We start from the raw sequence: 13,683 nt of genomic DNA on the forward strand, positions 1-13,683 counted from the left end.
AACCCACCAAATTCACATGCAGGAATCCTACAGCCCAAGGTAATGGTGTTAGAGGTGAGTCCTTCTGGGGTGCTTATGTTAGGAGGGTGGAGCCCTCATAAATGGGATTAGTGCCTCATAAGAGACCCCACCGAGTCCCCTTCTACCATATGAGGCCATAACAAGAAGTCTATGATCTGGAAGAGAGCCCTCCCCTGGCCACACTGGCACCCTCATCTGACTTCCAGCCTCCAGAACTGTGAGAAATGAATTTCTGTTGTTTATAAGCCACCCCGTCTGTGGCATTTTGTTATAGCAGCCTGAATGGACTAAGGCAGCAAGTGTAATAAGGAGTGTCTGTTTACAAAAACAAAAACAAAAACAAGAAAACAAGTCACCTGGCTGTAAGTCCTGGGTAAGAGACTCCCACCCTCCTTTTTCAGATGGCCTCCCCTAAGACCAGGAACACTGAGGTCTCTGGTTTACTTTCTCTTATTCGTACAGATAGGCCCTTAGGGCCCAAGGGGGATCTTGGTGGCCATTTGGCCCAATGGACCAGGACAGAGCCAGGTCTCTGCCTCCCTGGGTGGCTTACCCCTCTGCCCACCATCCCCCCTGGCAAACTTAACTTTCCCCCAGTTTCCCTGGGCCCTCGTGCTGCATGGGGTGTGAGCAGCCCAGCCCATCCTCTGCCCTTACTGGTGTATCCTTGGGAATGTCTACCACCCCTCTGCACCTCAGTTCCCTTGGCTGTAAAAGGATGAGGCCAGCCTACCCGAGTCTCCAGTCTCCTCTAGCTGGATAGGCCACAGGGCCTGGTTGGGAAGCTTTCGTCTGTAATCAAGTAAGGTTTCCACCTCCAGGGCCACTGTTGCCCACCTGCCTCTTCCCTTTCACGTCCCCCACAAGCTCATCTTACAAAGAGGGGCTCAGTTTGATACGTGATGCCAATCTTTCAAGTACATGATATAAGCACAAGACAAGACTAATTCCTGCCAGCCAGCACAGGGAACAAAAACACACTCTGAGCCTTAGACAAAGGCCTTCGGCTGAATGAGGCTTTTAAACCATCTGTCTGAGGTTGTTTTTAGGGGACAGAGTGTCTCATCCTAGAAGGGGCTGTGAGAACAATGGCCAAGCTATGATGGGGGAGGTTCCCGGGCTTTTCATCTCTAGTTGCAAAATGCCACCCAGCAGCTGGTGGCCATAAAACCAACTGGGACCAATCCAGCCGGGGATGGGTCCTTGTCATCTTTGATGACTGCAAAACAAACCCTTCTCTGGAAGAGGTCCCCCACCCTCAGCCTTTTGTTCTAGGTAAGCAGCAGCAGGCAGGCTCAGGAATATCAGAGCTACCCCGATTCTTACCCACACTGATTGCAAACGTGTCTGTGACTTCTGAGGGACAGGCAGCCCCAGCGTGAGATTACATCTATCCAATGGTACTCCCCAACTCCCCCCACCCCTCAGGTCAAACACTTACAGAAAAACCAAACCTCGGAGAGAACAGGAAGATGCAAAAATGTCACAGGATTTCGTGGTTTGCCCTGTCTCACCTTTGCAGTTAGAAGCATGGGGTCATGTGGAAGCCCTACCCGGAGCTTTTCGTCCAGAGCACTAAGAGCAGTGCCTCTCAGACTGTAACCAGGAATCACCACCTGACGCAGAGGGTCTGCTGCAGGGGGTCTGTGGTGGAGCCTGGGAGGCTGGGTTTCTAACAAGTTCCCAGGTGACACCCATGGTGTGAGTCTGTGGACAATGTGAGTGGCAAGTGCTCAGGAGGCCTCCTAGGGCTCCCGTCTTCAGCAAACACTGGGGCTAAGAGAGTGACCATCGCCCTCGATTTTGCAGGTGAGAGATAGAAACCCCAATGTTACGTGGTTTGCCCAAGATAATTCAGCAAATTAGTGGCACAACGCGAAACAACCTTGCAAAGGCTTATCCTGTTGGAGGTCACCTGCTCTCCATCACAGGAGAAGCCAGCGGGCCTCGAGTGTGTCGGTACAAAGAATTAAACCTATCTTCTCTGCTGATCTTTGATAGCCTATATATTTCTGACCATCATACCAGATGTTTTGTTGTATTTGAATCAGAGAGAAGACTCCGAGTGTCTAGTGGTGAGACTAGAAACCTGACATTTTTATCTCTTGCCAAAGCTGCGTAGGGTATATAGTAGGCAGGTAAAATACAGGATGGCTCGTTGAACTTGAATTTCAGATAAAGACTAATTTTTGAGTATAATTATATCCCATGCCTACCGAGATATACTTACACCACAGAAAGCATTTGTTGTCTATCTAAAATTTAAATTAAACCGGTGGGCTTGGCTTTTATTTCCCACGTCTGGCAACCCTAACAGGATGGCAAGGAGGAAAAAGGAGAGTAGGGATTTGGTAACAAGGAACATTTCCTGCTTCATCGCCGCTGACCTTAAAGAAAACCACAAGGACGCTGGCGTGCGTGGCAGGCACTCCACCAGGACGCACAACTTCTTACTGTAATGATCGCCCCTCTGTCAGCTCGTCTCTCTGAATGGAGCTTAATCTTTTTAGCCAACTTATAATGCCACAAAATCATACATTTATAGCTGGTGTTAGTAGTTGAACTGTGTCCCCGCAAAATTCATCTGTGGAAGTCCTGACCCCAGAAAACGGCCTGATTTGGAAACAGGGTTGTTGTAGATGTACTCAGTTAAGAAGAGGGTGTAGTGGAGCAGAGTGGGCCCCTAATCCAGTATGACTGATGTCCTATAAAAAGGGGGAAACTCGGACACAGACTGACAGGCACACAGAGTGAACGCCACGTGAAGATGGGCATTAAGCTGCCACCAGCGAAGGAACTCCCAGAAGCTGGGAGAGAGGCCTGAGCAGACCTTCCCTAGCGCTTTCAGAGGGAGAACAGCTCTGCGGACTTTGATCTTGGACTTCTAGCCTCCAGAACTGCGAGACAATAAATTTCTGTTGTTTAAGCCACTCAATTTGTGGGACTTTTGTTACTGCAGCTCTACAAACAAAAGCTGGGAGCTGGGAAGAAGGGAGTACAAAAGTGGGAGCAAAACAAAACCGGCAAGAAAACTCGTCCACATTACCATTAGCTATTAGCAATTTATTTCCTGTAGAACTTGAAAACCTCAGCTGAGAGGAGACACAGGAGTTTAGAAATGGTAGACTACTTTGTATGAAAACATTCACTGGTCTACTAAAATTCTAATTTTAAACATCGAATTGAACAAGTTACATGCTAAAAGAGAAACCTTAGAAATCGGGATTTACCCTGGCTATACAAGAAGGATACATCCCCAAGCACCTCCAGCCTTAAAGAGATTTGGGGGGAGGGTTTTAAAATTCACAACCTCAACAGAAGTGTTATTGTGCACTGTTTTTTTCCCACGAGAAGTTTGCTTTCCCCCAGTATTTACAAACCAAACATTACTCGACTGGGTTGGTGATTAAAGAGCTCAAAACAAAATGAAGCAGGCTATTCTGATTTCATTGTCTCTCTTGATTATTTGCATGTCATATTTCGAATAGCCCCAAATGGCAAGATTTAAACAAAAGATTAGGCTATTGAACAATACTTTAGCCTCTCTTTCTAAAGTAACCGAAACCTCCTCAATTCAGTATGAATTTTAATGTAACTTCACCTTTACCCAGGCCTTGTTCTGGACTGGAGGAGGATTCCAGGAGCAGAATTCAATAGCCTCCCCCTAGCAACATGCAAAACCTAGCTGGCTGCAGTCACCCTGGCCTTCATTTACGAAACATGCCAAGGTGGTTGTTCCTTCCTTGAGGCCTTTGCACATGCTGATCCCTCTGCCTGGAACGTTCCTTGTGGTTAGAACATTCTGCCCCGACCCCCTCCCGAGACCCCCCTCCTAAGACCCCCAACACAACTTCCTACACATGTACAGCTCAAATGTCAGCTTCTCAGAAACATCTTCTGTCATCACTCTTTTATTTTTCCTTATCACATAACCTTCACTACCTTTATTATAATTATCATTATTTATTGTTTGCTTGTTTATTATTGATCCCTCCCTAAGCTAATGGTAAGCTCCATGAGTCAGGGATCAGACGTGTTTTACAAATTATACCCAGGGCCGGTGCATAGGAGGCATACAAATATTTGTCGAGCTTGTTCAACTGACTAATTATTTAAAATGAACAAATGAAGGCATGGTATGATCCGTAGTGGTACCCCTCTCAAACATGGTGGGATGTTCTTTATGCTGAGAGTCTCTGAGTTAAACCCTGGGACATACAAGTATATGCTTCTCATCCTGGCTGTGAAAAGGAGGCTTTTAGGATATCACTAGTCTGCTAATTTCGGTGGGAAAGCTTTTAAACTCAAAAATCTACCCTTTGATCATGACCTGGTTTTATAAATAGTCCCTTCCTACAATACAGGCATGCCCTGGTCACATGTATGTCAACTGTTGTGGTCCCCAGGACAACACTTCCTCATGATAAATTAATAAAGCAGTATTGGGTCGTGGCATCCTACATAAACTGACTTTGGGGAGAAATGTAGTGAAAATGCCAGCACAACATTTGATAGCTGGTTATCTCTTTATAAATTAATAAATTAGCATTTGAACCTTTTTTAAAAGTCTATGCATTTTAATTTACAAAAAAACTTATGATTTATGGGTCCTAAGAATTAGAGGGCAGAGGATATTTTGGCAATACATATATAAAACCTTTAAAATTCACATATTACCTGACCCGGAAATTCCAGTTAATAGGAATTTATCCTAAGAAAATAATCATGAATGCATGCAAAAATTTAGTCACAAGAATGTTTAGTTATAGCACTGTTTACAATAAAAACTGGAAACTTACATATCCAATAATATGGGATTAAGCACATAATTTGTGGTAATCCATATTAAGAAACACTCTACCGCTTTTCAAAATGTCTTATTAAATGGATTGATAATGACATGGAAAAAGTGTTTATCATATGCTAACAGCAAAGCAGTGGGTTCTGAATCAACGCTCCAAACTTATAGTTTTTGCTGGGTGGTGAGATTATTTGTGATTTTTATCATCTTATGTTTATCTGTATTTTATAAATTTTCTCTGAAAGGCATGCATCACTCACGTAAATGGATTTTGAAAAACACTTATTTAAAAATTAAACTTTAAGCAGTCACAAAAGGACAAATACTATATGATTAAACTTATATGAGGTACCTAGAATAGTCAAATGCATAGAGACGGAAAGTAAAATGGTGGATGCCAGGGACAGGGATGGGGGCCTTAATTGTGAGCTATTATCTAATAGGTCCCGAGTTTCACTTTTGCTAGATGAAAAGAGTTCTAAAGATGGACAGTGGGAATGGTTGCACAACAATCTGAATGTACTCAATGCCACTGACCTGTACACTTAAAAATGGATATTATCTATATTTTACCACAATTAAAAAAAAGACATAAAAAATTTAAATCAGTAAATTATAAGAACAGCTAGGGCTAGCGGTGTCTTTGTTACTAGGATTTTCAAGAGCTAGGAGTAGAAAAGCCTGACTTTGACCTTGGACCACACGACATTGGGCAAGACAATCCACTGTGCCCACCAGGGCTGGAGTGTGCCCTGGGACAAGCAGGCATTTTTATTTGCCTGGTTTCCTGACTACCAGTGCTGGCCACGGTGTTCCCAGTCTCTTCTTTCATGAGAATAAAGTTTTCGTCCTCTCTTGGGACAACTTTTTCTCTAAGGGACAACTAAGTGTCCCTTAGTTGATTCTCATATGAAGGCACTGACTTGGCTGCCCCAGAGGCTGGCTACAGCGACTGCAGGGTGGGGGCTGGGGTCAGGCAAGTCCAAGTCCAGAAAAGATTCGCAGCTCCGTCCTCCATAGGCCACGGTTTAAGGGATTTGCCCCTAAAATCCTTCAGCTAGTCGTTGGTGGAGCCAGGCAAAGGAACCTCACCTTGGAGTCTAGACAATTCACCTCTATACTACAGAATGAACAGGAGAGAACTCAGCTAAGAAAAATTCAGCTAAGAAAAATTCAGCTAAGAAAAATTCCTTCTTTACTGATCGGCGCTTTGCAACAAGAAAGGGGAGCAATGTCTGCTTCCTGGTGGTGGGACCCGAGAACCCTTGCAGAGCCGTGGCTGAGGGTTGCAGAGCTGTGACCGACGGTTGGATGTGGCCTGCAGCTATATCTTGGCAGTGGGAGGATGCTGAGTTTAAGTATCTGAAAAGATCACACATGTACACAGGAAAAGGAGGTTTTCCAAGTCCTTCAGAGTTAACATGGCCAGAGAAAGAAGACTAGTGTTTTGCTTACCTGCTGTAGGCATGCTAACGTTATACTGAGGTAAAATAAATAGGAAGGCAGTCTTGGCAGTGACCTGTAAAATAAAGGGAAAAGGTTCCAATTTAGCTTCTTGGTCACATCAAAAGAATCAAATCAAATGGAGCCTGCTACCAGCCCCCCAGGACCCACCCCTTTTCCATCTCAGACCAACAGGCCTATCCAATGAAGAGTTACCTAATTTTTTTTCCCTTCAATTTTTCTTTAATGACGTCCCTCCCAATACCTGCACTAAAAACAAACAAAACAATCTTGGGCCTTGGATGGTACCTGGAGTTCTACTCACTGCAGATAGAATGAAACAAGCTGTGCTTGGCCAGCTGAGAGCTCAAAAGCGGAGGGTACAAATCTGTCTGCCATTCGTTCATTCATTCATTCACTCGTTCAAGTATTTATTAAGTTAATTTTGGTATCCAGCATTATGGAAAACCAAAACTAACAGAACATGATGAGGTCATAGCCATCTGGAAGCCTAGGACCTCACGGAGGTTTCCACAAACACAATGGTTAACTGCACAGTGAACAGCAGCCCCAAAAGTCTAAATCTGAGCTTCAGAAACAGAGAATTCCAGCTGCTAATTTCACATCTACTCTACTGCGGGGCATGGGGCAAGCCATTAACACCCTGCACTGCTGGTTTATTTCGAAAGCTGCCTTTAAAAATCTTAGCTGTACTATGAAAAAGCTGTGGTTGTCACCTGGTTATTAATGGCCAAATCAGTACTCTGGCAATTTAGCCTGCAGGGGAGAGATTACAAAATGTGGGGATTTGTAGATTGGACTCAAGAATCAGCTGCCTGGGTTCGAACCGCCTCTGTCATTTGCTGGCAGCGTAACCACAAACAAGTCATCTTACACCTCGAGCCTCACTTTTCCTGTCTGTAAGATCAGGGATGTCTGGAGTACCCCTGCTGGTCTGGGTGACATTGTCTAAAGCTCCCCAGTGGTTTCTGATACGCAGCTGGGGCTGAGAAACATCACCCATACTACTCTGGAGCATGCAGAGGCCAGGGGAGGAAGAGGCATGCCCTTTTCCAGGAGGCCTCTGGTGACACCTCATCATAAAGAGTTACTGCTGCTCCTCTAAACAAAAAGGCTTGAACAATGCACCGCGGGTATGACAGAAACACTGGGTGTGACAAAAGCAGCATGAAAACCAGGAATGATGCATTTATAGCCCCTCTGCATCACTAGGACTCCTGACGTACAGGGAGAGGTTACTGTCCTCGGCCTTCTCTATCCACTAAAGAGCAAAACTGTCCAGTCAACCAGACCTGTTTCTTTCTAGAGGGGTGTTGTCTGCTCTTTATATACAGCAAGGCAGGAGCCTTCTTCTGTGTGTGTGCTATTGTCTCAGACGTGTTCTATCACGCTTGCAGGGAAAAAGTCAAATGGGACTAGGTATCAGAACGCGCTCTGGAAAACACAAAGCCCTATCCAAATATACAGGTCTTCCTTACCCCCACCCCAAAATCTGATTACTGTTGTCCCCAAGACCTTTTTCAGGGCATTCCTGACCTCCCTTCCAGTCCAATTGCCTCTATTTGTTTAGAAACAGATACACTCTGTTTCAGCCAAAACGTACTACTCAGTACTTCCCTGGGGGGGTTTTAGCCCCTCTCACTTTGTATCCCATTTCCATACCCTCTCTAAACCCCCCCCCCAAAAAAAACCCTATAGATCAGAATCTCACTCATCTTTCACAGCCCAGCTCAACTGTAACCCCTCTGCAAAGCCTCCCCACTGGTTCACAGGGTGTGATGTCTTCCTCCACCAGAAGTGCTCTATACCACACCCCACTGTGCCATCATTTCCATATACTCCTTTATAGTTCTCCTCAGGTAGCACTCCTCGAAGGCAGAGAGTGTGCTGTCTCGTCTGTCCTCATATCCTGCTCAAGAAACTAACTCCCATGCACATAGTACGTGCTCAGTAACTGCTCACTGAATAGGAGGAAAAATCAAAAGCTGAGTCTGTGCAAGCTTGCTCCATTCACTCAACGGTATTTGTTCCCCAGTGCTGTCACTCGAGCTGACCTCTGTCACCTATCCGTCACCCACAGCCTTGTCCTGGAGACCTATCCAGCTGCTAAACCACCTGAACTCCACCAGCACCACTGCTCCAGCCTTGGTGGTCTCTCCCTGCCTGAACTCTTGCTCACACTGGTCATCCTGGACCCGACCACCCGTCTCTACTGTCTGCCACGACTCCTTTGAGGGTAAATCTTATCTTCTCAGGCTGAAACCCTGTGAGGGAAGATCACAGGAAGCTGGACAAAATGAGAGAAAAAAAGGAGAGAAGCGAAAGGCAGGTGGGCAGGCAAGAAGATGTTTACCTAACACGGTACCATACCCTAGGCACAAATCTTTCATTCAGTTTCATTCAGGAAATACACTCGGCTTTTAAGTTCATGGAGTCGAGTGGAGTGGACCTCATGGGGTTTTGACTGTCCAGCATCCATTCCCCCTTCCTAATGGCACTAGGGCGACCTGAGGAAACAACTCTCCCCAGCTGTGTTAGAACAGAGTGTGGGGAGGGGGGAATGTCATGTGGTGACTACATTCCTCCTAGAGGGATGAAGGGACCATACCCTTTCCCCAGGACGACCAGCCAATCAGACACCCTCTCCTGGGCTCTGAATCTTGGGTGGGAATGAAGGAAGTGCTGGTCAGTGCTGTGTACCTACGCAGATTGTTCTGCTGCGGTTCCCACACCCCTGCCCCTGGAGTGCCCCGTATCCCCAGTCAACCACGTGAACCCCCAGAGAGCTTCCTTAACTTGACCGGAGTCCATTTCTAAGATGCATTGTAATTCCATGCATGGAGGGCTGGTGTTCAACCCTGACTGCACATTCGAATCCCTGGGGGAGCTTTTAAGATCTCTACGCCTGGGACACCCCCAGCCAATTAAGCCTGACTCTTTGGGGCATGACTATGTTGGCAGGCTCCCCAGGGCATTCCAACGTGCAGCCAAGCCTGACAGCCACGCGTGCAGAAAGTGTCCCTCATCATCCTCTCAAACCAGCCCTCTATCCAGTCTCTGTCTCAGAACCTTTTCTGTGTCCTTCCGAGAATTTATTTAATTTAATCGATGTTTTAATTTTTAACTTCAAAAGAAATACCATTCTTTATAAAAAATTTAAACAATTCAGAAATATGAAAAACAAAAAAAACCCTAACATTCACTCTATGTTCTTTGCTTTCCCTCCTTTCCCCAGCCCATGTTCATGTCTCCATCTCCCTTCACATGTTTGGGGCCAATTCTCGGAGAGCTTTTCCTATGAATCTATCCATTTGGAATTTATTTCATTTTATTTTGACATTATAACTTGGATTGTGTTTATACAATTTGACCCACGGGATTAAAGAGTGAAAGCATTTTTAAAGAGCTACAACTTATTAAATAATATTTAAATCACTTTTTTAGCTCTGTTGATCAAACGGTTTTTGCAGTACCATATAGACGCCACGTACAAATCTACTCAACGTATAGAAAAATATTCATAATAACTACATGGGAACTCTGCAGGTCCACCATTTGTTTACTAATGCCAACATATAAATAAGTGGTTATATAATAAAATTTTCCTCATACATGCTACTGATTTTCATTCATAGTTCCCATAGGGTTACCCCTGATGTTTCACATTAAAAAGCTCAGCCAAATAAAATGTGCTCTCTGCAGGAGTGTATATAAATGCACAGAGTCTACTACTCTAACTACTGAAAGAATCATCCCACTTTTTATTAAAGGAAGATAGACATTTGATATATGGACTGTACATATAGTCTTGCCCTGGTCCTGCATATACAGTCAATTCTTGGTATTCACAGTAGTTATGTTCTATGAAGTCACTGAATTAGCAAATACGGTTGAACAACTGATCCTAGGGGAAATACAGAGTTTGGTTCCTACGAGTCTCTGGTCGCAACATTTCCACTACCTGATCTATATATAACCTTGTTTGGTGTGTGCTTTTGTTGAAAGATGCCGTATTATTTAATATATCTCGTTGAAGTGGGAACACTAAACGCACGGCCAACAGCGCTATAACTCATGCCTGAAGGAAGCTTATCGAACACACGTACATTCTCTGTAAGACACATCACAGCCTTCTTGTGCTTGGAACACGAGACAGCACTTCCACACAATGTGTGAGGGCCATTTTAAACAGCAAAGTCACCAAGAAAAAGCACAAAAAATGCAAAACATGAGGCACAAAAAAGGACACTTGCTTACTGGAGAGCTGAAACAAACAGGTGGCAGAGCGCCACCTTGTTAGACCTCAGCTGGGAATGTGCTCATTGGGCGACTCATGTTTCGTGGCTCTGTTCAGGTCCACAAGTGACCCCCCAAACCACTAGGAGTCATGATTTTTTTTTTTTTTTTAGTGTCAGGTGCACAAGACAAAGTAATACTTAGACGTTTATCATTTATATCCCTCACACTGTGTGAACCCCCTGTCCCCCATCCACTATCCCTCTGACATTGCACACAGCCATTGCATTTCCACTGTCTCTATTCCTAATGCTGTACTCCGCTTCTTGTAAGTATATACATACATATATATACATATATATATAATTATAGTTGGCATTCATTATTATTCAGCTTCAGATGTACAGTGCAGTAGGAGTACTGATTTTAAGGTTAATAAATAAATCTTAGTGACTAGGAGCCCTGGCAGATACACAATCTGTGAAGAATGAGATCAAGTGCATTGGGAAAAACCTGAATGCCAGCTCCACCAGGGTCAGCATTTTTTTCCCTTTTAGCACCTTTATTGAGCTATAATTTACACACCATAAAATTCACCCATTGTTAAGTACACAGCTTTAGGGGGTTTATCTTTACTTGTTTTTAAACTCTCCCTTCACTGGAATGTAATTTCTTGGAAAGTGGGGATCTTGCTTGCCTTGATTATCTTCAAACCATAGCCTGAAATAGTGCCTAGAACACAGCCAGCACTCAGTGAGCCCCAGTGAAATGAATATACCGATGAAGCAGGAGAACCAGGATTGTGCTCAGTTACCTGACTCTCAACCTGTCTGTCATCTGTCCACATTTATTATACTCTTCTCCTCTAGGCTCTCTCTCGCTCTCTCCCTGGGCTCCATCCCAGTGCTGAGCACGAAGTAGGTATCTCAGTAATACTTATTTGATGAACTAATACTGCAAGCAGCTCTAACATTTAGTAACTACAGATGAATGGTTAACAAAAGCTTTCTGAACACGAGTAGCATTTAGGACTCTGATTAAGGCAAAAAATACTAGCTTTCAGTATTTTTCCATCCCTACCCCTCTGGTAGTAGCAGCAGAAACCATTCCAAACCATGCATGTTTCTTTGTAGGCAGCCATGCTTGCTCCCACTTTACGGTGTCTCAGAGCAAGATGATGTCAGTCTCCCTGTTTACAGACAAAGGAGTGAAAGCCGGGGCACAGAGAGGTACAGTGGCCTCCCAAGACCTCAGAACTTTATAAGCAGAAAAGGCAACACTCAATTTGATTTTTTAAAAGTTTGTTCCAAAAATAAATGAAGGATACACACAATACGGTACATTAAATAAAACAGCAACATAAATAGAGGCAGGAGAGGATCCAAAATATATATTGAAGACAAAGAAAAGGATCAAGGAATGAGACTAATCCACATAAATGCATAGCGGGACGTCCTACTCATTGGCTAAAGGTGGCCAGAAATTTGGCTCTAAGTTTTCTCAAAGCCATTTGAAGGGGGAAGCAGTGATCGGCTCCTGGATTCACTACATCCATGAATTAAAAAAAAAAAAAAAAACTATCCAGAAAAGCAATTTTACTTCTCTAGCATAAATACTATTCTCTGTGCTGTAAATACTATTACTATTACTAAATACTATTACTATTACTACATAAATACTATTCTCTGGCACCCCAACAGTTCATTCCACAGCCCTCTCCAAACCTCAAACCAGGGATAAAACAACGAACAAGCTCCTCCCTGCAAGCGCTGCTTGGGGTTCACGTAGCACCAAGGTCTGAGAAACAGGAGCCCATTAAAAATGTCATTCCAATTATCTCCCATCCCTCTAAGGCGTTTATAGGAAATGCTATTAGTTTAATAGCATTCTAAATGCCACGCTCAGTGGGTGAAAGGTTAAAAGTGACAAAGTGCTAATACATGACTGCAAAGGGAGGACACTAAATTATGTCGGAGGGTCTCTCTCACACTCACACACACGCACACACACACACACACACACACACTCACACAGCTTCACTGAACTTTTAACTAAAACAGGGCATCAAGCACAAAGGCAATGACATTGAGCGTGCTTGTGTAGCCAAAACAAAACCCAAACTGTTACACATGCTGTGTTCTATGTGAATCGGAGCCCTTGGTTGCAACCAGACCAAGGATGCTGGTGAAATAGCAGCTTCCGGCAAAGTGTAGTGAAGTGGGAAGACGCAAGTCCTAGTTCAGCTGAAGGGCAGCTGAGTGACCTCAGGCAAGGTATTTTATCTCTCTGAACCCCAGTTTTCTCATCCATTAACACAACAACGGCAGTTAAAGTTATTAAGTGCTTACGTAGTGCCAGGAATGATTGTGAGCGCTTTATATAAATTATCTCATGTGGTCCTCACAATGACCATACAAGCAGACACTAATAATATCTCCATTTTACAGATATGTGGGAAGGACAAGACCAGCTGAGGTGGTTAGAATGGAGGTCCTCAAAGGTCCTCTCCAGCCTCAGCTCCAAAAGGCTCTCATTTCCTGATTCCACTTATTTGTCAACACCAAAAACACAGCCTTACACGGATAACTTGCTGAGAGATCTCCCCAAATGTTGAAAATACATTACTGCTTCTCCATCTTGTGAAGACCAGATCTGGGTATCATCTAGTCTGACAGAGTGAGAAAGTAAGTTAAACTCTCGAGTTAACCAGCCTGCCAGCCACGGGGCACACCTCGAGTTCCAAATGCCCCAATCTGTTCTATTTTCACTGTAAGTGGATACCTGGGCACCAAAGATGAAAGAGAAGAACTGTGATGAAAGCAGTCTCATCACATTCCTTTTAGATAGTATTCAATCCTTTGGTTTGGCATATTCTGTTTATTTCTTAGCAGGCACAGCCACGTGTTGGCACTTAAAAAGGGGCTGTTTTGGTAGACATGCCACCAAGGACAGGACAGGGTACGAGAACTTGTTTTCAGAGAAGCAGTTCTGCTCAAAACACTTTCTGTCCTGTGAACACTGGCATTCCCACCTAAGGGCTGAAACACAAAGAGTAGCGTGTGGCCGAAGCAGAACCCCCATGACTGACAGTAAAACATTTTAATGTTTCACAGCGCATGACTGCTTCCTTAGAAGCACAGGTAAAGCCAAGTGCAATCTCT

At 44.2% G+C, this 13,683-nt stretch overlaps 1 protein-coding gene across 2 annotated transcripts in view; it reads right to left on the reverse strand.

Annotated features, from left to right (window-relative positions):
• The window catches only part of TRAM2 (translocation associated membrane protein 2), a 77,332-nt gene that overhangs the window by 31,461 nt on the left and 32,188 nt on the right, over positions 1 to 13,683 (reverse strand). For both annotated transcript variants that reach the window (XM_033100120.1, XM_033100112.1), the window contains exon 2: positions 6,278 to 6,341. In XM_033100120.1, coding sequence (XP_032956011.1) covers positions 6,278 to 6,290 — 13 coding nt within the window. In that variant the 5' untranslated portion in view covers positions 6,291 to 6,341. The remainder of the gene's footprint in view (positions 1 to 6,277; positions 6,342 to 13,683) is intronic.

Source organism: Rhinolophus ferrumequinum, chromosome 3, assembly GCF_004115265.2.
Source record: "Rhinolophus ferrumequinum isolate MPI-CBG mRhiFer1 chromosome 3, mRhiFer1_v1.p, whole genome shotgun sequence".
Lineage (NCBI taxonomy): Eukaryota > Metazoa > Chordata > Mammalia > Chiroptera > Rhinolophidae > Rhinolophus > Rhinolophus ferrumequinum.